General features: G+C 37.4%; 2 protein-coding genes across 2 annotated transcripts in view; one reads left to right on the plus strand and one right to left on the minus strand.

Annotated features, from left to right (window-relative positions):
• Positions 1 to 25,889, minus strand: part of LOC130665217 (dynactin subunit 2) — a 49,056-nt gene that overhangs the window by 2,490 nt on the left and 20,677 nt on the right. The gene's annotated exons all lie outside the window — the stretch shown is intronic.
• On the plus strand, positions 1,906 to 25,412 carry LOC130665216 (uncharacterized). The gene is made up of 7 exons (XM_057465520.1): positions 1,906 to 2,486; positions 3,130 to 3,274; positions 3,729 to 3,869; positions 3,952 to 4,166; positions 4,420 to 4,661; positions 4,761 to 5,183; positions 25,099 to 25,412. The coding sequence occupies exons 1-7, from the start codon at positions 1,914 to 1,916 to the stop codon at positions 25,385 to 25,387; spliced, it is 2,028 nt and encodes a 675-aa protein (XP_057321503.1). The 5' UTR covers positions 1,906 to 1,913; the 3' UTR covers positions 25,388 to 25,412.

The raw sequence follows: 25,889 nt of genomic DNA on the forward strand, positions 1-25,889 counted from the left end.
TGTAAACTTCTTATAACTTTTGAACTAATTAACTGATTTGAATGGTTCTGGCGGCAATCGAAAGAGTTTATCGGCCGTCATCTTTCCTGAAAATTCGAGATGATTTAATCAGGTAGACTCGAAAATACTTTCGAATTACGAAAGAAAAATTTTTCCGCGAACCCACAAAAAAAATTATAAAAATATCTAAAATAAAACAATGGAAAGAATTTACTATTATAGAGATTATGGACTGACTTCGGACTAAGAAATAATTTGGATGGGGTTCATAAACTGAGACCACATATCAATAATGCCAAGTTTGGAACAATTTCTGAATGAAGATCTTTATCATGATGTCAACTTGATTATTGATAGTACAGAAACACCGACCCATAAAGTTATTTTGGCATCAAAGAGTATTTACTTCTACACCACGTTAACCATCGACATAATTTACTGCCAGTAGTTTCCGAATTAAAACAAAGTGGTAATTTACGTCAAGTTTAATCTTTCATGTTCATATTAACACAAAAATTCTGTCAACTATTTTTTTTATAATTAACACTGTAATTTGGTAAAGTTCACATAATATTCTTTTAATATAAAAACTCTGAAATAAGTTTCTTACCAGGGACACTACAAGCCGTGGGCGCGATCTAGTGGCGAGCACCGAACTACTCCCGCTGCTGTTGGCTTGCATCAAGACTTAAGGGGATATGCTACCGAACCTCTTTCTCACACTCAGAAAAATAAACGGGACTATCTTTGTTGCACTCGTTGAGTAAATGAGAATTTTAAAACAATTTTTCTCGGGGACGAATTAGAATTTTTGAAAATACGAAATTTCTAGCCCTCTGTTAAGGTTTTAAAAAACGCTAAAGACTCTCTATTTTAGGTTTCTAGTGTTTGTCCGTAAATTAAATTGAATTGAAAATCGGTTACCGTTACCCCTTAAACTAAGAGAAAAATTTTTTTGGACAAAAGATAAATGCTTGTAGTGTCCCAGGTAAGAAACTTATTTCAGAGTTATTATATTCCCAACTTGAAGCATTTATGGGACGGGTTACCCGCTATAAATTAGCAAAGTGATGCTAACCCTTTTTTGATAGTAATACAGAGGTATCCTGTATTACATCATAACATTAATTTTTCCCTGAACAATTTTTGTCATAGTACAAAAAAAAAATACGTGTCAAGAAAATAAATTATTTTTCTAAATATGCATGTATTTAATTGTCAAATAAATATTCTGTCATTTTAAAATAATATTCAATTATTATTAATAACTCATTCTCTAAGGCTCACTAATATATTTCATAATGATTACTTTATAAGCTCTACAGGTAATCAATTTGATTTTATGTTTGCTACTTAACGCGTAATTATCTTTACTAAATATTTTATTGTTTCTAATAATTTGTTTTGTTGGTGGATCATAAAATATTTAGTTAAAACAACCAAATATATAATTGGTAATGGGCAGTCAAATCATTTTGTTGTCATCCCTGGTGGAAATTTTTCGAAATTTTCTCTGAAAAACTCGGTTCTAAAGTTCTAAAGACTTTTTCAGAGTTATTCAGAGAAAAGTCCGAAAAATTTTCACCAGGGATAAATAAAATTTAGTTGTCAGAAGAAAATTTTTTTCTCAGTGAGTGATTTGAAAATCCATCAGTTACAAGTTCCAGCAGGGATAGTCCTAACTACAGTAAAGTTCTATAATATTTATATTTTTTAACATCTACAACGGAAAATATAAATTTCTGTGATTTTCTGGGGGTAAATTAGAGCATGCGCACAATGATTTTCTGTTATCTGTTATGTTAGTTACTATAATAAATCAGTCTTCTTAAAGAACTTTTATGGCCATTAAAAAAGAATAAAAATATATTTTAAGTTTAAATCACAATAATAATACTAAAAGTTTTGAAATAATGTTGAAAAAAATAAATCTGTTATTTTTAATATTTTTTGTGATCAAAAACACCGCATTATCTATTGAGTTATCGGGAATTTATGATATAGAAGCAATAGAAATATTTGTCAACGAAATTGAAGATAAAGCAAAAAATAATTACAAATTGACAAACGTTTCGATTTCTTACGATGAAAAAAGTATAATTGTAAAAAGTATTTTAAATGATTTGACAGAGTATTTAAAAAAATTAAATACAATAGCGAGTGATTCACGTTATCACGATTATTGGCAAGTTAACATTAATGATTTTATGAAAATTTACGACGAGTATCAAGTGAAAAGTGGCCTCTCCAAATGGGGAATATCATTAGCCGTAAATTCAAATTATATTGAAGTAAAACGTGAAATAATTGATAAATATGTCAGAGCTTTACTATTTTTACAAGAAAATCATTTTTTTGAAAGCAATAAAAATGTTTGTTCATATTTATTAGGTGTCATTAGTTTTATTGATAAATATCATCATAGCGAATCAATAGCCGACTTTTATAATAACTTCGTATCTAATTTTTTAATTGAGATGTATTATGTAAGTATTTTTAATATAAATGCCCGAGTCGAAATATTAGACGTAAGTTAAACGTTCTTAACGTTTTAAACGTAATTTGAACGTTTTGAAAGTAATTTGAACGATTTTTTTGTATTTTGGTTCATAAAAAATTGGTAATTTCATGAGTTATGATTTTAGTTTAATGATAACATCAATTAATTTATTTCAATATTTGTAATCACATTTTCATCACCTTGATATGATAATATATGAACAGATATACATATATAGCGTTAAAGATAGAAGTATGAAACTGAAAAAAATTTTTTTTTAAAATACGAATTTTTTATTTAAGAGCCAGAAAAGCGGACGACAAAATTTTAGGGAATTGACGTGATTATAATCCAGAAGTACAAAATTGATGAAAAAAATTTTTTGGTATATGCTTATGTTTTCTTATTGGAAGTATAAATGAGTTTTAGTTTTATAATAAATATGTTTTCAATTTATGATACTCCAATCTACGTTCAAAACGTTAAAAACGTTCGATTTACGTTCAAAACGTTCAATTTACGTTTAAAACGTTGAGAACGTTCAATTTACGTCTAATATTTCGACTCGGGTGTATAAAAAATAATGAAAATAAAAAGTTGATCACTTATTTTACAATAAATTACTACAGGCAGACAATTGGCTGAATTTTTGCGGACAAAAAAGTTCACTGAACAAAGAACTGTTTGATTATTACCGATTAGTAATGACTCCGTATATCAAAATTTGGACTATGAATTATTTTGGTCAAATATTAAAAGCACGATGTAATAATGGTATGTATTAATACAAGCAATTATTTTTCCCTGATTAAACAACTGAATTTGACCGAATTAAAAATTTTAATTCTGTTATATTCTGTCGAATTCTGCAAAACAGAATTCAAAATTTGAATTTGAATTAAACAGAATAAAACCGATTTAAAAATTTCAAATTCAGTTTAATTCAGGTTAATTCGGATTCAGAACCAGAAATTGGAGAATTATTTTCGAATTAATCAGAATTAAACCGAATAGAATTATTTAAATTCGTTTTAATTCGGAAAAATTCTGGTTTTCCTGCCGAATTAGACAGAATTTATTTTTAAGTTAGATACCGAATTAACAGAATTTATCTGAATTAAAAATTTTATTCTGTTTAATTCGATCGAATTCAGTTGTTTAATCAGGGTTTTTGCCACACGGAGAAATTATTCTGGTTTAAAATGCTACGGTATCACTTTCCAAATAGATGATTCAAATACTTGGATGGAAACCGCGAGAAAAATGTTAATTGATACTTTTACAGCCAATATCAAGTTAACTAAGAAAATAATTACGGAAAATAATAAACAATATATGTATCAATGTGACAGCGGAAGTAGTACAGATGGTGATTATATACCACATACATTTTTTTTAAATAATTAATTTTGTAATTGATATAAAAATTTGAAATTTTCAATCATTTGTAGGGGAATTTTACAAAAATTATATAGTGGAAAAAAATTTTTATTACGAATTAGAGAAAATGGTACAGGCAGTTATTATTAATGAGAAAGATTTAACTACATCAGAATCTTGTAGTTACAATTGTGAGCTCAGTGAAATTGAAAATACAATTAATTTCAGAAACTACCGAAAATTTATTGAATGTCAATATATAGCTAGTAGTTTCAATATTTGCGAGGTAACTAATTATTTTTGTATAATTAACATCAACTAGATATTTTGAATCCATTAGAAATCCCTGTTTAGAAAATCTCATAGAATCCAATAGTTTCTCATAAATTCCGATAGAGTTTTTATAAGAATGAATGAGTTCTATGAGAAGTACTATAGTTTCTAGGGCCTTATACACACAGCTATAAGAATCTATCGGATTTTTTAAGCAGGGATTTGACCTAAGACTTAAAATTGAAATTAAAATTTTTGAATTTCAGTCGAATAAAAATTCTTCGAGAAGCTATGAGTGGTTTAATGACAGCAATGGAATTATTTACGGTGATAGTAATGATCAAAAATGTCAAAAAACTATAGAATATGTTGATAGTTATTACAATGCATTGAAATTACATGACTGTGATTATTGCGTTTGTATTTGCGTTAAATATCCGGAAAGAAAAAAAAATGTCATCACTGCGATCAGCTTCAGAGACCAAGTTTCGAACATCAGGGATGACATGTTAGTTATTTTTTTTTTTTTCCTATAACTACAAATGATAATGAGGTAAATATACGGATGTATAATTGCCAAAAATACTTTTTGAAATTTAATTTGTAGGGTTGTCGTAGGCGTTAGATTTGTGAAGAAAGATTATATGATTCATGTTCAAATAAAAGAAGGAAAATTGGGTGGTAACGAAGTTGGTAAATTGGAACGGTGGATTGATTTAGAGAATTGTGACTACGATGAGAAACTTGAGGAATATCGCGTGATAGTTGATAATGCGACGACTGTTGCACTGACACTGGGACTGGATTATGGACACCCGGAAATTATGAACTTTGATGATGTGATGGCACCTCAAGGATACGTTGTTACTGGGGTTAGATTTCGATTTGCTGGAGCTGCGCTTTGGTCGCCGAACTTGAAATCAGGACCGATTGAATTGCAAATACGTGTGTCGCCGTTTGATTATATTAAAAAAAAAATAATTAATCATCAGCAAACACATTGGATGTCGGCGAAGAACTTGAAAAAGAGGTTCCTTTAGTCATTTCATATTTTTTTTATTTATGTCAAATATTTTTAGAACCTGTAGAAAATAAGACATCGTATTTTTGGGACAAAAAATTGAAATTGCGAGTTGTAGAAAATAGTGGCGCAAGTCTGGATAGCGCAGCCAATTTTGAATTCTTATAGGAATTTATTTTTTCTACAATAGTGGCCCGTTTTACTTTAGATATGTTTTTCGGGCTTTTTCTACTAGAGGACACCGTACTGAACAAAAAACGTTCATATTGTATAGAGTGACCTCGAACAGAAAAAGAATTACAGGTCTCTCTTCATAGATAGTCATCCTCATTCATCCTCATTTATCTTGATTTATCCTCATATGGGTCCGAACTCGGGAAATAAATTTTTCTGAGGACTTTTTTGGGTGTTTTCTACTAAAGGCCACTATAATGAACAAAAAACGTTTATATTGTGATGGGTTATCCCCAACAGAAGCAAAGTTACGGGCCACTCTTCATAGAGAATCATCTACACCCATGTCCACCCATCTCCACCCATGTCCACCCGGCCTCTTATGGGTCGGAACTCAGAAAATAAATTAATCTTAGGACTTTTTTGGGTGTTTCCTACTAGAGGCCACTATAATGAACAAAAAACGTTTATATTGTGCTGGGTTATCCCCAACAGGAACAAAGTTACGGGCCACTCTTCATCGAGAATCATATATTCATCTCCACCCATCTCCACCCATGTCCACCATCCCTCATATGGATCTGATCTCAGAAAATAAATTTTTCTTTGGACTTTTTTGGGTGTTTCCTACTAGAGGCCACTATAATAAACAAAAAACGTTTATATTGTGCTGGGTTATCCCCAACAGGAACAAAGTTACGGGACACTCTTCATCGAGAATCATATATTCATCTCCACCCATCTCCACCCATGTCCACCATCCCTCATATGGATCTGATCTCAGAAAATAAATTTTTCTTTGGACTTTTTTGGGTGTTTCCTACTAGAGGCCACTATAATGAACAAAAAACGTTTATATTGTGCTGGGTTATCCCCAACAGGAGCAAAGTTACGGGCCACTCTTCATCGAGAATCATATAATCATCTCCACCCATCTCCACCCATGTCCACCATCCCTCATATGGATCTGATCTCAGAAAATAAATTTTTCTTTGGACTTTTTTGGGTGTTTCCTACTAGAGGCCACTATAATGAACAAAAAACGTTTATATTGTGCTGGGTTATCCCCAACAGGAGCAAAGTTACGGGCCACTCTTCATCGAGAATCATATAATCATCTCCACCCATCTCCACCCATGTCCACCATCCCTCATATGGATCTGATCTCAGAAAATAAATTTTTCTTTGGACTTTTTTGGGTGTTTCCTACTAGAGGCCACTATAATGAACAAAAAACGTTTATATTGTGCTGGGTTATCCCCAACAGGAACAAAGTTACGGGCCACTCTTCATCGGGAATCATATATTCATCTCCACCCATCTCCACCCATGTCCACCATCCCTCATATGGATCTGATCTCAGAAAATAAATTTTTCTGAGGACTTTTTTGGGTGTTTTCTACTAAAGGCCACTATAATGAACAAAAAACGTTTATATTGTGATGGGTTATCCCCAACAGAAGCAAAGTTACGGGCCACTCTTCATAGAGAATCATCTACACCCATGTCCACCCATCTCCACCCATGTCCACCCGGCCTCTTATGGGTCGGAACTCAGAAAATAAATTAATCTTAGGACTTTTTTGGGTGTTTCCTACTAGAGGCCACTATAATGAACAAAAAACGTTTATATTGTGCTGGGTTATCCCCAACAGGAACAAAGTTACGGGCCACTCTTCATCGAGAATCATATATTCATCTCCACCCATCTCCACCCATGTCCACCATCCCTCATATGGATCTGATCTCAGAAAATAAATTTTTCTTTGGACTTTTTTGGGTGTTTCCTACTAGAGGCCACTATAATAAACAAAAAACGTTTATATTGTGCTGGGTTATCCCCAACAGGAACAAAGTTACGGGACACTCTTCATCGAGAATCATATATTCATCTCCACCCATCTCCACCCATGTCCACCATCCCTCATATGGATCTGATCTCAGAAAATAAATTTTTCTTTGGACTTTTTTGGGTGTTTCCTACTAGAGGCCACTATAATGAACAAAAAACGTTTATATTGTGCTGGGTTATCCCCAACAGGAGCAAAGTTACGGGCCACTCTTCATCGAGAATCATATAATCATCTCCACCCATCTCCACCCATGTCCACCATCCCTCATATGGATCTGATCTCAGAAAATAAATTTTTCTTTGGACTTTTTTGGGTGTTTCCTACTAGAGGCCACTATAATGAACAAAAAACGTTTATATTGTGCTGGGTTATCCCCAACAGGAGCAAAGTTACGGGCCACTCTTCATCGAGAATCATATAATCATCTCCACCCATCTCCACCCATGTCCACCATCCCTCATATGGATCTGATCTCAGAAAATAAATTTTTCTTTGGACTTTTTTGGGTGTTTCCTACTAGAGGCCACTATAATGAACAAAAAACGTTTATATTGTGCTGGGTTATCCCCAACAGGAACAAAGTTACGGGCCACTCTTCATCGGGAATCATATATTCATCTCCACCCATCTCCACCCATGTCCACCATCCCTCATATGGATCTGATCTCAGAAAATAAATTTTTCTTTGGACTTTTTTGGGTGTTTCCTACTAGAGGCCACTATACTGAACAAAAAACGTTTATATTGTGCTGGGTTATCCCCAACAGGAGCAAAGTTACGGGCCATTCTTCATCGAGAATCATATATTCATCTCCACCCATCTCCACCCATGTCCACCATCCCTCATATGGATCTGATCTCAGAAAATAAATTTTTCTTTGGACTTTTTTGGGTGTTTCCTACTAGAGGCCACTATACTGAACAAAAAACGTTTATATTGTGCTGGGTTATCCCCAACAGGAGCAAAGTTACGGGCCATTCTTCATCGAGAATCATATATTCATCTCCACCCATCTCCACCCATGTCCACCATCCCTCATATGGATCTGATCTCAGAAAATAAATTTTTCTTTGGACTTTTTTGGGTGTTTCCTACTAGAGGCCACTATACTGAACAAAAAACGTTTATATTGTGCTGGGTTATCCCCAACAGGAGCAAAGTTACGGGCCATTCTTCATCGAGAATCATATATTCATCTCCACCCATCTCCACCCATGTCCACCATCCCTCATATGGATCTGATCTCAGAAAATAAATTTTTCTTTGGACTTTTTTGGGTGTTTCCTACTAGAGGCCACTATACTGAACAAAAAACGTTTATATTGTGCTGGGTTATCCCCAACAGGAGCAAAGTTACGGGCCATTCTTCATCGAGAATCATATATTCATCTCCACCCATCTCCACCCATGTCCACCATCCCTTATATGGATCTGATCTCAGAAAATAAATTTTTCTTTGGACTTTTTTGGGTGTTTCCTACTAAAGGCCACTATAATGAACAAAAAACGTTTATATTGTGCTGGGTTATCCCCAACAGGAACAAAGTTACGGGCCACTCTTCATCGAGAATCATATATTCATCTCCACCCATCTCCACCCATGTCCACCATCCCTTATATGGATCTGATCTCAGAAAATAAATTTTTCTTTGGACTTTTTTGGGTGTTTCCTACTAAAGGCCACTATAATGAACAAAAAACGTTTATATTGTGCTGGGTTATCCCCAACAGGAACAAAGTTACGGGCCACTCTTCATCGAGAATCATATATTCATCTCCACCCATCTCCACCCATGTCCACCATCCCTTATATGGATCTGATCTCAGAAAATAAATTTTTCTTTGGACTTTTTTGGGTGTTTCCTACTAAAGGCCACTATAATGAACAAAAAACGTTTATATTGTGCTGGGTTATCCCCAACAGGAACAAAGTTACGGGCCACTCTTCATCGAGAATCATATATTCATCTCCACCCATCTCCACCCATGTCCACCATCCCTTATATGGATCTGATCTCAGAAAATAAATTTTTCTTTGGACTTTTTTGGGTGTTTCCTACTAAAGGCCACTATAATGAACAAAAAACGTTTATATTGTGCTGGGTTATCCCCAACAGGAACAAAGTTACGGGCCACTCTTCATCGAGAATCATATATTCATCTCCACCCATCTCCACCCATGTCCACCATCCCTTATATGGATCTGATCTCAGAAAATAAATTTTTCTTTGGACGTTTTTGGGTGTTTCCTACTAAAGGCCACTATAATGAACAAAAAACGTTTATATTGTGCTGGGTTATCCCCAACAGGAGCAAAGTTACGGGCCATTCTTCATCGAGAATCATATATTCATCTCCACCCATCTCCACCCATGTCCACCATCCCTCATATGGATCTGATCTCAGAAAATAAATTTTTCTTTGGACTTTTTTGGGTGTTTCCTACTAGAGGCCACTATACTGAACAAAAAACGTTTATATTGTGCTGGGTTATCCCCAACAGGAGCAAAGTTACGGGCCATTCTTCATCGAGAATCATATATTCATCTCCACCCATCTCCACCCATGTCCACCATCCCTCATATGGATCTGATCTCAGAAAATAAATTTTTCTTTGGACTTTTTTGGGTGTTTCCTACTAGAGGCCACTATACTGAACAAAAAACGTTTATATTGTGCTGGGTTATCCCCAACAGGAGCAAAGTTACGGGCCATTCTTCATCGAGAATCATATATTCATCTCCACCCATCTCCACCCATGTCCACCATCCCTTATATGGATCTGATCTCAGAAAATAAATTTTTCTTTGGACTTTTTTGGGTGTTTCCTACTAAAGGCCACTATAATGAACAAAAAACGTTTATATTGTGCTGGGTTATCCCCAACAGGAACAAAGTTACGGGCCACTCTTCATCGAGAATCATATATTCATCTCCACCCATCTCCACCCATGTCCACCATCCCTTATATGGATCTGATCTCAGAAAATAAATTTTTCTTTGGACTTTTTTGGGTGTTTCCTACTAAAGGCCACTATAATGAACAAAAAACGTTTATATTGTGCTGGGTTATCCCCAACAGGAACAAAGTTACGGGCCACTCTTCATCGAGAATCATATATTCATCTCCACCCATCTCCACCCATGTCCACCATCCCTTATATGGATCTGATCTCAGAAAATAAATTTTTCTTTGGACTTTTTTGGGTGTTTCCTACTAAAGGCCACTATAATGAACAAAAAACGTTTATATTGTGCTGGGTTATCCCCAACAGGAACAAAGTTACGGGCCACTCTTCATCGAGAATCATATATTCATCTCCACCCATCTCCACCCATGTCCACCATCCCTTATATGGATCTGATCTCAGAAAATAAATTTTTCTTTGGACTTTTTTGGGTGTTTCCTACTAAAGGCCACTATAATGAACAAAAAACGTTTATATTGTGCTGGGTTATCCCCAACAGGAACAAAGTTACGGGCCACTCTTCATCGAGAATCATATATTCATCTCCACCCATCTCCACCCATGTCCACCATCCCTTATATGGATCTGATCTCAGAAAATAAATTTTTCTTTGGACTTTTTTGGGTGTTTCCTACTAAAGGCCACTATAATGAACAAAAAACGTTTATATTGTGCTGGGTTATCCCCAACAGGAACAAAGTTACGGGCCACTCTTCATCGAGAATCATATATTCATCTCCACCCATCTCCACCCATGTCCACCATCCCTTATATGGATCTGATCTCAGAAAATAAATTTTTCTTTGGACTTTTTTGGGTGTTTCCTACTAAAGGCCACTATAATGAACAAAAAACGTTTATAGTGTGCTGGGTTATCCCCAACAGGAACAAAGTTACGGGCCATTCTTCATCGAGAATCATATATTCATCTCCACCCTTCTCCACCCATGTCCACCATCCCTCATATGGATCTGATCTCAGAAAATAAATTTTTCTTTGGACTTTTTTGGGTGTTTCCTACTAAAGGCCACTATAATGAACAAAAAACGTTTATAGTGTGCTGGGTTATCCCCAACAGGAACAAAGTTACGGGCCATTCTTCATCGAGAATCATATATTCATCTCCACCCATCTCCACCCATGTCCACCATCCCTCATATGGATCTGATCTCAGAAAATAAATTTTTCTTTGGACTTTTTTGGGTGTTTCCTACTAAAGGCCACTATAATGAACAAAAAACGTTTATAGTGTGCTGGGTTATCCCCAACAGGAACAAAGTTACGGGCCATTCTTCATCGAGAATCATATATTCATCTCCACCCATCTCCACCCATGTCCACCATCCCTTATATGGATCTGATCTCAAAAAATAAATTTTTCTTTGGACTTTTTTGGGTGTTTCCTACTAGAGGCCACTACACTGAACAAAAAACGTTTATATTGTGCTGGGTTATCCCCAACAGGAACAAAGTTACGGGCCACTCTTCATCGAGAATCATATATTCATCTCCACCCATCTCCACCCATGTCCACCATCCCTCATATGGATCTGATCTCAGAAAATAAATTTTTCTTTGGACTTTTTTGGGTGTTTCCTACTAAAGGCCACTATAATGAACAAAAAACGTTTATATTGTGCTGGGTTATCCCCAACAGGAACAAAGTTACGGGCCACTCTTCATCGAGAATCATATATTCATCTCCACCCATCTCCACCCATGTCCACCATCCCTTATATGGATCTGATCTCAAAAAATAAATTTTTCTTTGGACTTTTTTGGGTGTTTCCTACTAGAGGCCACTACACTGAACAAAAAACGTTTATATTGTGCTGGGTTATCCCCAACAGGAACAAAGTTACGGGCCACTCTTCATCGAGAATCATATATTCATCTCCACCCATCTCCACCCATGTCCACCATCCCTCATATGGATCTGATCTCAGAAAATAAATTTTTCTTTGGACTTTTTTGGGTGTTTCCTACTAAAGGCCACTATAATGAACAAAAAACGTTTATATTGTGCTGGGTTATCCCCAACAGGAACAAAGTTACGGGCCATTCTTCATCGAGAATCATATATTCATCTCCACCCATCTCCACCCATGTCCACCATCCCTCATATGGATCTGATCTCAGAAAATAAATTTTTCTTTGGACTTTTTTGGGTGTTTCCTACTAGAGGCCACTATACTGAACAAAAAACGTTTATATTGTGCTGGGTTATCCCCAACAGGAGCAAAGTTACGGGCCATTCTTCATCGAGAATCATATATTCATCTCCACCCATCTCCACCCATGTCCACCATCCCTTATATGGATCTGATCTCAAAAAATAAATTTTTCTTTGGACTTTTTTGGGTGTTTCCTACTAGAGGCCACTATACTGAACAAAAAACGTTTATATTGTGCTGGGTTATCCCCAACAGGAGCAAAGTTACGGGCCATTCTTCATCGAGAATCATATATTCATCTCCACCCATCTCCACCCATGTCCACCATCCCTCATATGGATCTGATCTCAGAAAATAAATTTTTCTTTGGACTTTTTTGGGTGTTTCCTACTAGAGGCCACTATACTGAACAAAAAACGTTTATATTGTGCTGGGTTATCCCCAACAGGAGCAAAGTTACGGGCCATTCTTCATCGAGAATCATATATTCATCTCCACCCATCTCCACCCATGTCCACCATCCCTTATATGGATCTGATCTCAAAATATAAATTTTTCTTTGGACTTTTTTGGGTGTTTCCTACTAGAGGCCACTATACTGAACAAAAAACGTTTATATTGTGCTGGGTTATCCCCAACAGGAGCAAAGTTACGGGCCATTCTTCATCGAGAATCATATATTCATCTCCACCCATCTCCACCCATGTCCACCATCCCTTATATGGATCTGATCTCAAAAAATAAATTTTTCTTTGGACTTTTTTGGGTGTTTCCTACTAGAGGCCACTACACTGAACAAAAAACGTTTATATTGTGCTGGGTTATCCCCAACAGGAACAAAGTTACGGGCCACTCTTCATCGAGAATCATATATTCATCTCCACCCATCTCCACCCATGTCCACCATCCCTCATATGGATCTGATCTCAGAAAATAAATTTTTCTTTGGACTTTTTTGGGTGTTTCCTACTAGAGGCCACTATACTGAACAAAAAACGTTTATATTGTGCTGGGTTATCCCGAACAGGAGCAAAGTTACGGGCCACTCTTCATCGAGAATCATATATTCATCTCCACCCATCTCCACCCATGTCCACCATCCCTCATATGGATCTGATCTCAGAAAATAAATTTTTCTTTGGACTTTTTTGGGTGTTTCCTACTAGAGGCCACTATAATGAACAAAAAACGTTTATATTGTGCTGGGTTATCCCCAACAGGAACAAAGTTACGGGCCACTCTTCATCGGGAATCATATATTCATCTCCACCCATCTCCACCCATGTCCACCATCCCTCATATGGATCTGATCTCAGAAAATAAATTTTTCTTTGGACTTTTTTGGGTGTTTCCTACTAGAGGCCACTATACTGAACAAAAAACGTTTATATTGTGCTGGGTTATCCCCAACAGGAACAAAGTTACGGGCCACTCTTCATCGAGAATCATATATTCATCTCCACCCATCTCCACCCATGTCCACCATCCCTCATATGGATCTGATCTCAGAAAATAAATTTTTCTTTGGACTTTTTTGGGTGTTTCCTACTAGAGGCCACTATACTGAACAAAAAACGTTCATATTGTGCTGGGTTATCCCCAACAGGAGCAAAGTTACGGGCCATTCTTCATCGAGAATCATATATTCATCTCCACCCATCTCCACCCATGTCCACCATCCCTCATATGGATCTGATCTCAGAAAATGAATTTTTCTTTGGACTTTTTTGGGTGTTTCCTACTAGAGGCCACTACACTGAACAAAAAACGTTTATATTGTGCTGGGTTATCCCCAACAGGAACAAAGTTACGGGCCACTCTTCATCGAGAATCATATATTCATCTCCACCCATCTCCACCCATGTCCACCATCCCTCATATGGATCTGATCTCAGAAAATAAATTTTTCTTTGGACTTTTTTGGGTGTTTCCTACTAGAGGCCACTATACTGAACAAAAAACGTTTATATTGTGCTGGGTTATCCCCAACAGGAGCAAAGTTACGGGCCATTCTTCATCGAGAATCATATATTCATCTCCACCCATCTCCACCCATGTCCACCATCCCTCATATGGATCTGATCTCAGAAAATAAATTTTTCTTTGGACTTTTTTGGGTGTTTCCTACTAGAGGCCACTATACTGAACAAAAAACGTTTATATTGTGCTGGGTTATCCCCAACAGGAACAAAGTTACGGGCCACTCTTCATCGAGAATCATATATTCATCTCCACCCATCTCCACCCATGTCCACCATCCCTCATATGGATCTGATCTCAGAAAATAAATTTTTCTTTGGACTTTTTTGGGTGTTTCCTACTAGAGGCCACTATACTGAACAAAAAACGTTCATATTGTGCTGGGTTATCCCCAACAGGAGCAAAGTTACGGGCCATTCTTCATCGAGAATCATATATTCATCTCCACCCATCTCCACCCATGTCCACCATCCCTCATATGGATCTGATCTCAGAAAATGAATTTTTCTTTGGACTTTTTTGGGTGTTTCCTACTAGAGGCCACTACACTGAACAAAAAACGTTTATATTGTGCTGGGTTATCCCCAACAGGAACAAAGTTACGGGCCACTCTTCATCGAGAATCATATATTCATCTCCACCCATCTCCACCCATGTCCACCATCCCTCATATGGATCTGATCTCAGAAAATAAATTTTTCTTTGGACTTTTTTGGGTGTTTCCTACTAGAGGCCACTATACTGAACAAAAAACGTTTATATTGTGCTGGGTTATCCCCAACAGGAGCAAAGTTACGGGCCATTCTTCATCGAGAATCATATATTCATCTCCACCCATCTCCACCCATGTCCACCATCCCTCATATGGATCTGATCTCAGAAAATAAATTTTTCTTTGGACTTTTTTGGGTGTTTCCTACTAGAGGCCACTATACTGAACAAAAAACGTTTATATTGTGCTGGGTTATCCCCAACAGGAACAAAGTTACGGGCCACTCTTCATCGAGAATCATATATTCATCTCCACCCATCTCCACCCATGTCCACCATCCCTCATATGGATCTGATCTCAGAAAATAAATTTTTCTTTGGACTTTTTTGGGTGTTTCCTACTAGAGGCCACTATACTGAACAAAAAACGTTTATATTGTGCTGGGTTATCCCCAACAGGAGCAAAGTTACGGGCCACTCTTCATCGAGAATCATATATTCATCTCCACCCATCTCCACCCATGTCCACCATCCCTCATATGGATCTGATCTCAGAAAATAAATTTTTCTTTGGACTTTTTTGGGTGTTTCCTACTAGAGGCCACTATACTGAACAAAAAACGTTTATATTGTGCTGGGTTATCCCCAACAGGAACAAAGTTACGGGCCACTCTTCATCGAGAATCATATATTCATCTCCACCCATCTCCACCCATGTCCACCATCCCTCATATGGATCTGATCTCAGAAAATAAATTTTTCTTTGGACTTTTTTGGGTGTTTCCTACTAGAGGCCACTATACTGAACAAAAAACGTTTATATTGTGCTGGGTTATCCCCAACAGGAGCAAAGTTACGGGCCATTCTTCATCGAGAATCATATATTCATCTCCACCCATCTCCACCCATGTCCACCATCCCTTATATGGATCTGATCTCAAAAAATAAATTTTTCTTTGGACTTTTTTGGGTGTTTCCTACTAGAGGCCACTATACTGAACAAAAAACGTTTATATTGTGCTGGGTTATCCCCAACAGGAGCAAAGTTACGGGCCATTCTTCATCGAGAATCATATATTCATCTCCACCCATCTCCACCCATGTGCACCATCCCTTATATGGATCTGATCTCAGAAAATAAATTTTTCTTTGGACTTTTTTGGGTGTTTCCTACTAGAGGCCACTATACTGAACAAAAAACGTTCATATTGTGCTGGGTTATCCCGAACAGGAGCAAAGTTACGGGCCATTCTTCATCGAGAATCATATATTCATCTCCACCCATCTCCACCCATGTCCACCATCCCTTATATGGATCTGATCTCAGAAAATAAATTTTTCTTTGGACTTTTTTGGGTGTTTCCTACTAGAGGCCACTATACTGAACAAAAAACGTTTATATTGTGCTGGGTTATCCCGAACAGGAGCAAAGTTACGGGCCATTCTTCATCGAGAATCATATATTCATCTCCACCCATCTCCACCCATGTCCACCATCCCTTATATGGATCTGATCTCAGAAAATAAATTTTTCTTTGGACTTTTTTGGGTGTTTCCTACTAGAGGCCACTATACTGAACAAAAATTGTTTATATTGTGCTGGGTTATCCCCAACAGGAGCAAAGTTACGGGCCATTCTTCATCGAGAATCATATATTCATCTCCACCCATCTCCACCCATGTGCACCATCCCTTATATGGATCTGATCTCAGAAAATAAATTTTTCTTTGGACTTTTTTGGGTGTTTCCTACTAGAGGCCACTATACTGAACAAAAAACGTTCATATTGTGCTGGGTTATCCCGAACAGGAGCAAAGTTGCGGGCCATTCTTCATCGAGAATCATATATTCATCTCCACCCATCTCCACCCATGTCCACCATCCCTTATATGGATCTGATCTCAGAAAATAAATTTTTCTTTGGACTTTTTTGGGTGTTTCCTACTAGAGGCCACTATACTGAACAAAAAACGTTTATATTGTGCTGGGTTATCCCGAACAGGAGCAAAGTTACGGGCCATTCTTCATCGAGAATCATATATTCATCTCCACCCATCTCCACCCATGTGCACCATCCCTTATATGGATCTGATCTCAGAAAATAAATTTTTCTTTGGACTTTTTTGGGTGTTTCCTACTAGAGGCCACTATACTGAACAAAAAACGTTCATATTGTGCTGGGTTATCCCGAACAGGAGCAAAGTTACGGGCCATTCTTCATCGAGAATCATATATTCATCTCCACCCATCTCCACCCATGTCCACCATCCCTTATATGGATCTGATCTCAGAAAATAAATTTTTCTTTGGACTTTTTTGGGTGTTTCCTACTAGAGGCCACTATACTGAACAAAAAACGTTTATATTGTGCTGGGTTATCCCGAACAGGAGCAAAGTTACGGGCCATTCTTCATCGAGAATCATATATTCATCTCCACCCATCTCCACCCATGTGCACCATCCCTTATATGGATCTGATCTCAGAAAATAAATTTTTCTTTGGACTTTTTTGGGTGTTTCCTACTAGAGGCCACTATACTGAACAAAAAACGTTTATATTGTGCTGGGTTATCCCCAACAGGAGCAAAGTTACGGGCCATTCTTCATCGAGAATCATATATTCATCTCCACCCATCTCCACCCATGTGCACCATCCCTTATATGGATCTGATCTCAGAAAATAAATTTTTCTTTGGACTTTTTTGGGTGTTTCCTACTAGAGGCCACTATACTGAACAAAAAACGTTAATATTGTGCTGGGTTATCCCGAACAGGAGCAAAGTTACGGGCCATTCTTCATCGAGAATCATATATTCATCTCCACCCATCTCCACCCATGTGCACCATCCCTTATATGGATCTGATCTCAGAAAATAAATTTTTCTTTGGACTTTTTTGGGTGTTTCCTACTAGAGGCCACTATACTGAACAAAAAACGTTTATATTGTGCTGGGTTATCCCCAACAGGAGCAAAGTTACGGGCCATTCTTCATCGAGAATCATATATTCATCTCCACCCATCTCCACCCATGTCCACCATCCCTTATATGGATCTGATCTCAGAAAATAAATTTTTCTTTGGACTTTTTTGGGTGTTTCCTACTAGAGGCCACTATACTGAACAAAAAACGTTTATATTGTGCTGGGTTATCCCGAACAGGAGCAAAGTTACGGGCGATTCTTCATCGAGAATCATATATTCATCTCCACCCATCTCCACCCATGTCCACCATCCCTTATATGGATCTGATCTCAGAAAATAAATTTTTCTTTGGACTTTTTTGGGTGTTTCCTACTAGAGGCCACTATACTGAACAAAAAACGTTTATATTGTGCTGGGTTATCCCGAACAGGAGCAAAGTTACGGGCCATTCTTCATCGAGAATCATATATTCATCTCCACCCATCTCCACCCATGTCCACCATCCCTTATATGGATCTGATCTCAGAAAATAAATTTTTCTTTGGACTTTTTTGGGTGTTTCCTACTAGAGGCCACTATACTGAACAAAAATTGTTTATATTGTGCTGGGTTATCCCCAACAGGAGCAAAGTTACGGGCCATTCTTCATCGAGAATCATATATTCATCTCCACCCATCTCCACCCATGTGCACCATCCCTTATATGGATCTGATCTCAGAAAATAAATTTTTCTTTGGACTTTTTTGGGTGTTTCCTACTAGAGGCCACTATACTGAACAAAAAACGTTTATATTGTGCTGGGTTATCCCGAACAGGAGCAAAGTTACGGGCCATTCTTCATCGAGAATCATATATTCATCTCCACCCATCTCCACCCATGTCCACCATCCCTTATATGGATCTGATCTCAGAAAATAAATTTTTCTTTGGACTTTTTTGGGTGTTTCCTACTAGAGGCCACTATACTGAACAAAAAACGTTTATATTGTGCTGGGTTATCCCCAACAGGAGCAAAGTTACGGGCCATTCTTCATCGAGAATCATATATTCATCTCCACCCATCTCCACCCATGTCCACCATCCCTCATATGGATCTGATCTCAGAAAATAAATTTTTCTTTGGACTTTTTTGGGTGTTTCCTACTAGAGGCCACTATACTGAACAAAAAACGTTAATATTGTGCTGGGTTATCCCGAACAGGAGCAAAGTTACGGGCCATTCTTCATCGAGAATCATATATTCATCTCCACCCATCTCCACCCATGTCCACCATCCCTCATATGGATCTGATCTCAGAAAATAAATTTTTCTTTGGACTTTTTTGGGTGTTTCCTACTAGAGGCCACTATACTGAACAAAAAACGTTTATATTGTGCTGGGTTATCCCCAACAGGAGCAAAGTTACGGGCCATTCTTCATCGAGAATCATATATTCATCTCCACCCATCTCCACCCATGTCCACCATCCCTCATATGGATCTGATCTCAGAAAATAAATTTTTCTTTGGACTTTTTTGGGTGTTTCCTACTAGAGGCCACTATACTGAACAAAAAACGTTTATATTGTGCTGGGTTATCCCCAACAGGAGCAAAGTTACGGGCCATTCTTCATCGAGAATCATATATTCATCTCCACCCATCTCCACCCATGTCCACCATCCCTCATATGGATCTGATCTCAGAAAATAAATTTTTCTTTGGACTTTTTTGGGTGTTTCCTACTAGAGGCCACTATACTGAACAAAAAACGTTTATATTGTGCTGGGTTATCCCGAACAGGAGCAAAGTTACGGGCCATTCTTCATCGAGAATCATATATTCATCTCCACCCATCTCCACCCATGTGCACCATCCCTTATATGGATCTGATCTCAGAAAATAAATTTTTCTTTGGACTTTTTTGGGTGTTTCCTACTAGAGGCCACTATACTGAACAAAAAACGTTAATATTGTGCTGGGTTATCCCGAACAGGAGCAAAGTTACGGGCCATTCTTCATCGAGAATCATATATTCATCTCCACCCATCTCCACCCATGTGCACCATCCCTTATATGGATCTGATCTCAGAAAATAAATTTTTCTTTGGACTTTTTTGGGTGTTTCCTACTAGAGGCCACTATACTGAACAAAAAACGTTTATATTGTGCTGGGTTATCCCGAACAGGAGCAAAGTTACGGGCCATTCTTCATCGAGAATCATATATTCATCTCCACCCATCTCCACCCATGTCCACCATCCCTTATATGGATCTGATCTCAGAAAATAAATTTTTCTTTGGACTTTTTTGGGTGTTTCCTACTAGAGGCCACTATACTGAACAAAAAACGTTCATATTGTGCTGGGTTATCCCGAACAGGAGCAAAGTTACGGGCCATTCTTCATCGAGAATCATATATTCATCTCCACCCATCTCCACCCATGTCCACCATCCCTTATATGGATCTGATCTCAGAAAATAAATTTTTCTTTGGACTTTTTTGGGTGTTTCCTACTAGAGGCCACTATACTGAACAAAAAACGTTCATATTGTGCTGGGTTATCCCGAACAGGAGCAAAGTTACGGGCCATTCTTCATCGAGAATCATATATTCATCTCCACCCATCTCCACCCATGTCCACCATCCCTTATATGGATCTGATCTCAGAAAATAAATTTTTCTTTGGACTTTTTTGGGTGTTTCCTACTAGAGGCCACTATACTGAACAAAAAACGTTTATATTGTGCTGGGTTATCCCGAACAGGAGCAAAGTTACGGGCCATTCTTCATCGAGAATCATATATTCATCTCCACCCATCTCCACCCATGTGCACCATCCCTTATATGGATCTGATCTCAGAAAATAAATTTTTCTTTGGACTTTTTTGGGTGTTTCCTACTAGAGGCCACTATACTGAACAAAAAACGTTTATATTGTGCTGGGTTATCCCCAACAGGAGCAAAGTTACGGGCCATTCTTCATCGAGAATCATATATTCATCTCCACCCATCTCCACCCATGTGCACCATCCCTTATATGGATCTGATCTCAGAAAATAAATTTTTCTTTGGACTTTTTTGGGTGTTTCCTACTAGAGGCCACTATACTGAACAAAAAACGTTCATATTGTGCTGGGTTATCCCGAACAGGAGCAAAGTTACGGGCCATTCTTCATCGAGAATCATATATTCATCTCCACCCATCTCCACCCATGTCCACCATCCCTTATATGGATCTGATCTCAGAAAATAAATTTTTCTTTGGACTTTTTTGGGTGTTTTCTACTAGAGGCCACTATACTGAACAAAAATTGTTTATATTGTGCTGGGTTATCCCCAACAGGAGCAAAGTTACGGGCCATTCTTCATCGAGAATCATATATTCATCTCCACCCATCTCCACCCATGTGCACCATCCCTTATATGGATCTGATCTCAGAAAATAAATTTTTCTTTGGACTTTTTTGGGTGTTTCCTACTAGAGGCCACTATACTGAACAAAAAACGTTCATATTGTGCTGGGTTATCCCGAACAGGAGCAAAGTTACGGGCCATTCTTCATCGAGAATCATATATTCATCTCCACCCATCTCCACCCATGTCCACCATCCCTTATATGGATCTGATCTCAGAAAATAAATTTTTCTTTGGACTTTTTTGGGTGTTTCCTACTAGAGGCCACTATACTGAACAAAAATTGTTTATATTGTGCTGGGTTATCCCCAACAGGAGCAAAGTTACGGGCCATTCTTCATCGAGAATCATATATTCATCTCCACCCATCTCCACCCATGTGCACCATCCCTTATATGGATCTGATCTCAGAAAATAAATTTTTCTTTGGACTTTTTTGGGTGTTTCCTACTAGAGGCCACTATACTGAACAAAAAACGTTTATATTGTGCTGGGTTATCCCGAACAGGAGCAAAGTTACGGGCCATTCTTCATCGAGAATCATATATTCATCTCCACCCATCTCCACCCATGTCCACCATCCCTTATATGGATCTGATCTCAGAAAATAAATTTTTCTTTGGACTTTTTTGGGTGTTTCCTACTAGAGGCCACTATACTGAACAAAAAACGTTTATATTGTGCTGGGTTATCCCGAACAGGAGCAAAGTTACGGGCCATTCTTCATCGAGAATCATATATTCATCTCCACCCATCTCCACCCATGTCCACCATCCCTTATATGGATCTGATCTCAGAAAATAAATTTTTCTTTGGACTTTTTTGGGTGTTTCCTACTAGAGGCCACTATACTGAACAAAAATTGTTTATATTGTGCTGGGTTATTCCCAACAGGAGCAAAGTTACGGGCCACTCTTCATCGAGAATCATATATTCATCTCTACCCATCTCCACCCATGTCCACCATCCCTTATATGGATCTGATCTCAGAAAATAAATTTTTCTTTGGACTTTTTTGGGTGTTTCCTACTAGAGGCCACTATACTGAACAAAAATTGTTTATATTGTGCTGGGTTATCCCCAACAGGAGCAAAGTTACGGGCCATTCTTCATCGAGAATCATATATTCATCTCCACCCATCTCCACCCATGTCCACCATCCCTTATATGGATCTGATCTCAGAAAATAAATTTTTCTTTGGACTTTTTTGGGTGTTTCCTACTAGAGGCCACTATACTGAACAAAAATTGTTTATATTGTGCTGGGTTATTCCCAACAGGAGCAAAGTTACGGGCCACTCTTCATCGAGAATCATATATTCATCTCTACCCATCTCCACCCATGTCCACCATCCCTTATATGGATCTGATCTCAGAAAATAAATTTTTCTTTGGACTTTTTTGGGTGTTTCCTACTAGAGGCCACTATACTGAACAAAAATTGTTTATATTGTGCTGGGTTATCCCCAACAGGAGCAAAGTTACGGGCCATTCTTCATCGAGAATCATATATTCATCTCCACCCATCTCCACCCATGTCCACCATCCCTTATATGGATCTGATCTCAGAAAATAAATTTTTCTTTGGACTTTTTTGGGTGTTTCCTACTAGAGGCCACTATACTGAACAAAAATTGTTTATATTGTGCTGGGTTATCCCCAACAGGAGCAAAGTTACGGGCCATTCTTCATCGAGAATCATATATTCATCTCCACCCATCTCCACCCATGTCCACCATCCCTTATATGGATCTGATCTCAGAAAATAAATTTTTCTTTGGACTTTTTTGGGTGTTTCCTACTAGAGGCCACTATACTGAACAAAAATTGTTTATATTGTGCTGGGTTATCCCCAACAGGAGCAAAGTTACGGGCCATTCTTCATCGAGAATCATATATTCATCTCCACCCATCTCCACCCATGTGCACCATCCCTTATATGGATCTGATCTCAGAAAATAAATTTTTCTTTGGACTTTTTTGGGTGTTTCCTACTAGAGGCCACTATACTGAACAAAAAACGTTTATATTGTGCTGGGTTATCCCGAACAGGAGCAAAGTTACGGGCCATTCTTCATCGAGAATCATATATTCATCTCCACCCATCTCCACCCATGTCCACCATCCCTTATATGGATCTGATCTCAGAAAATAAATTTTTCTTTGGACTTTTTTGGGTGTTTCCTACTAGAGGCCACTATACTGAACAAAAAACGTTTATATTGTGCTGGGTTATCCCGAACAGGAGCAAAGTTACGGGCCATTCTTCATCGAGAATCATATATTCATCTCCACCCATCTCCACCCATGTCCACCATCCCTTATATGGATCTGATCTCAGAAAATAAATTTTTCTTTGGACTTTTTTGGGTGTTTCCTACTAGAGGCCACTATACTGAACAAAAATTGTTTATATTGTGCTGGGTTATTCCCAACAGGAGCAAAGTTACGGGCCACTCTTCATCGAGAATCATATATTCATCTCTACCCATCTCCACCCATGTCCACCATCCCTTATATGGATCTGATCTCAGAAAATAAATTTTTCTTTGGACTTTTTTGGGTGTTTCCTACTAGAGGCCACTATACTGAACAAAAATTGTTTATATTGTGCTGGGTTATCCCCAACAGGAGCAAAGTTACGGGCCATTCTTCATCGAGAATCATATATTCATCTCCACCCATCTCCACCCATGTCCACCATCCCTTATATGGATCTGATCTCAGAAAATAAATTTTTCTTTGGACTTTTTTGGGTGTTTCCTACTAGAGGCCACTATACTGAACAAAAATTGTTTATATTGTGCTGGGTTATCCCCAACAGGAGCAAAGTTACGGGCCATTCTTCATCGAGAATCATATATTCATCTCCACCCATCTCCACCCATGTCCACCATCCCTTATATGGATCTGATCTCAGAAAATAAATTTTTCTTTGGACTTTTTTGGGTGTTTCCTACTAGAGGCCACTATACTGAACAAAAATTGTTTATATTGTGCTGGGTTATCCCCAACAGGAGCAAAGTTACGGGCCACTCTTCATCGAGAATCATATATTCATCTCTACCCATCTCCACCCATGTCCACCATCCCTCATATGGATCTGATCTTAAAAAAATAAATTTTTCTTTGGACTTTTTCGGTTTTTTTCTACAAGAAGCCATCATAATGAAATGAAAACGTTTGTATTGTGATGGGTTATTCTCAACAGAAAGAAAGTTACAGGCCACTCTTCATCAAAAGACGTAGACAGTGTCATCTGCCCGCATCTGCCTGCATCTGCCCGTATCTGCCCGACGTCGATTACTCGAAAAATAAATTAATCTTGGGACATTTTTGGGTGTTTCCTACTAGAGGACATCATAATGAACAAAAAACGTTCATATTGTGACGGGTTATTCTCAACAGAAGGAAAGTTACAGGCAACTCTTCATAGATAGTCATCCTCATTCATCCTCATATGGGTCTGATCTCAGAAAATAAATTTTTCCCAGGACTTTTTTGGGTTTTTCCGACTAGAGGGCACTATAATGAACAAAAAACGTTTATATTGTGTTAAGTTATTCCCAACAGAAAAAAAGTTACGGCCACTTGACACAAAAATACATAGACAGTCATCCGCCTCATGTCTCTAGTCTAATAAAAATATTTTTCCCCTCAGAAATTATGTCTTATTTTACTCCGGGGTCCCCTAATTGTGTTTCGAATCATACATTTAACTGTCATATATATTTATTTTCAGAGCTGAAGTGATTTTAACTGATCCTGATAAACCAACTAAATCATCAAAAAATATTATCGATTCAAAAACAGGTCAATTTATCAAATTCCGCGCTTCTGATTTGAGAAAAGATGCTGGCCAATCAACAGTACCATTTTTCGATGCTGTACCGGTGGAAGGAAACCCGACATATTCTCTTGGAGGTATTGGAATAGTCCATCGCGGTTCTAAAGGATTTGGAGGATATTTGGCATTCAAAATTTTCGATCTAGATATTTCTCATTACTTTAAATTCCACACGGATTCTTAATTAAAATATAAATTTTTTTTTTGTTCACATAAATACCGATTCAAAAAATAAAAAATTTATATCAATAAAAAAATTAATAACTCTTTAATTACCAATTTGGGATTCTCCAATGCTCGTAAAACTTTATCTTTACGCAATTAAATTTAAAATTAATGGACTAGTGCTTTGCGTAATAAAAAATATTTTTTGTTCTAAAAAAGAATAAAAACTATAAAAATAATTGTGTCTAAGATAAGATAAAAAAAAAACACAATGACTGCGTAATAACTAAAATTTCAACATTACTTCAAAAAAATAGTCTATTTTTTACCAGTAGTTTTTTTTTCTAAATAATTTTTAAAAATAAAATAACAAAATGATACCAAAAATCTATTTTATAATTTCAATATTTTTTACGGCACAAAACATCGCAACATCAATAGACATATTAGGAATTTATGATATCAAGTCAGTGGAGAAATTTATAAAGAAATTATCAAGTAAAATCAATGATGACTTTTAT

The sequence above is a fragment of the Microplitis mediator genome, chromosome 3, assembly GCF_029852145.1.
Source record: "Microplitis mediator isolate UGA2020A chromosome 3, iyMicMedi2.1, whole genome shotgun sequence".
Classification (NCBI taxonomy): Eukaryota; Metazoa; Arthropoda; class Insecta; order Hymenoptera; family Braconidae; genus Microplitis; species Microplitis mediator.

What these genes read in the sequence shown, in the direction of transcription:
- LOC130665216 (XM_057465520.1), top strand. Translation starts at nt 1,914, where the DNA reads ATGTTGAAAAAAATAAATCTGTTATTTTTAATATTTTTTGTGATCAAA. An exon ending in TTTTAATTGAGATGTATTAT is followed by an intron (nt 2,487 to 3,129) that starts GTAAGTATTTTT and finishes AAATTACTACAG; the next exon opens with GCAGACAATTGGCTGAATTT. An exon ending in GTAGTTTCAATATTTGCGAG is followed by an intron (nt 4,167 to 4,419) that starts GTAACTAATTAT and finishes TTTGAATTTCAG; the next exon opens with TCGAATAAAAATTCTTCGAG.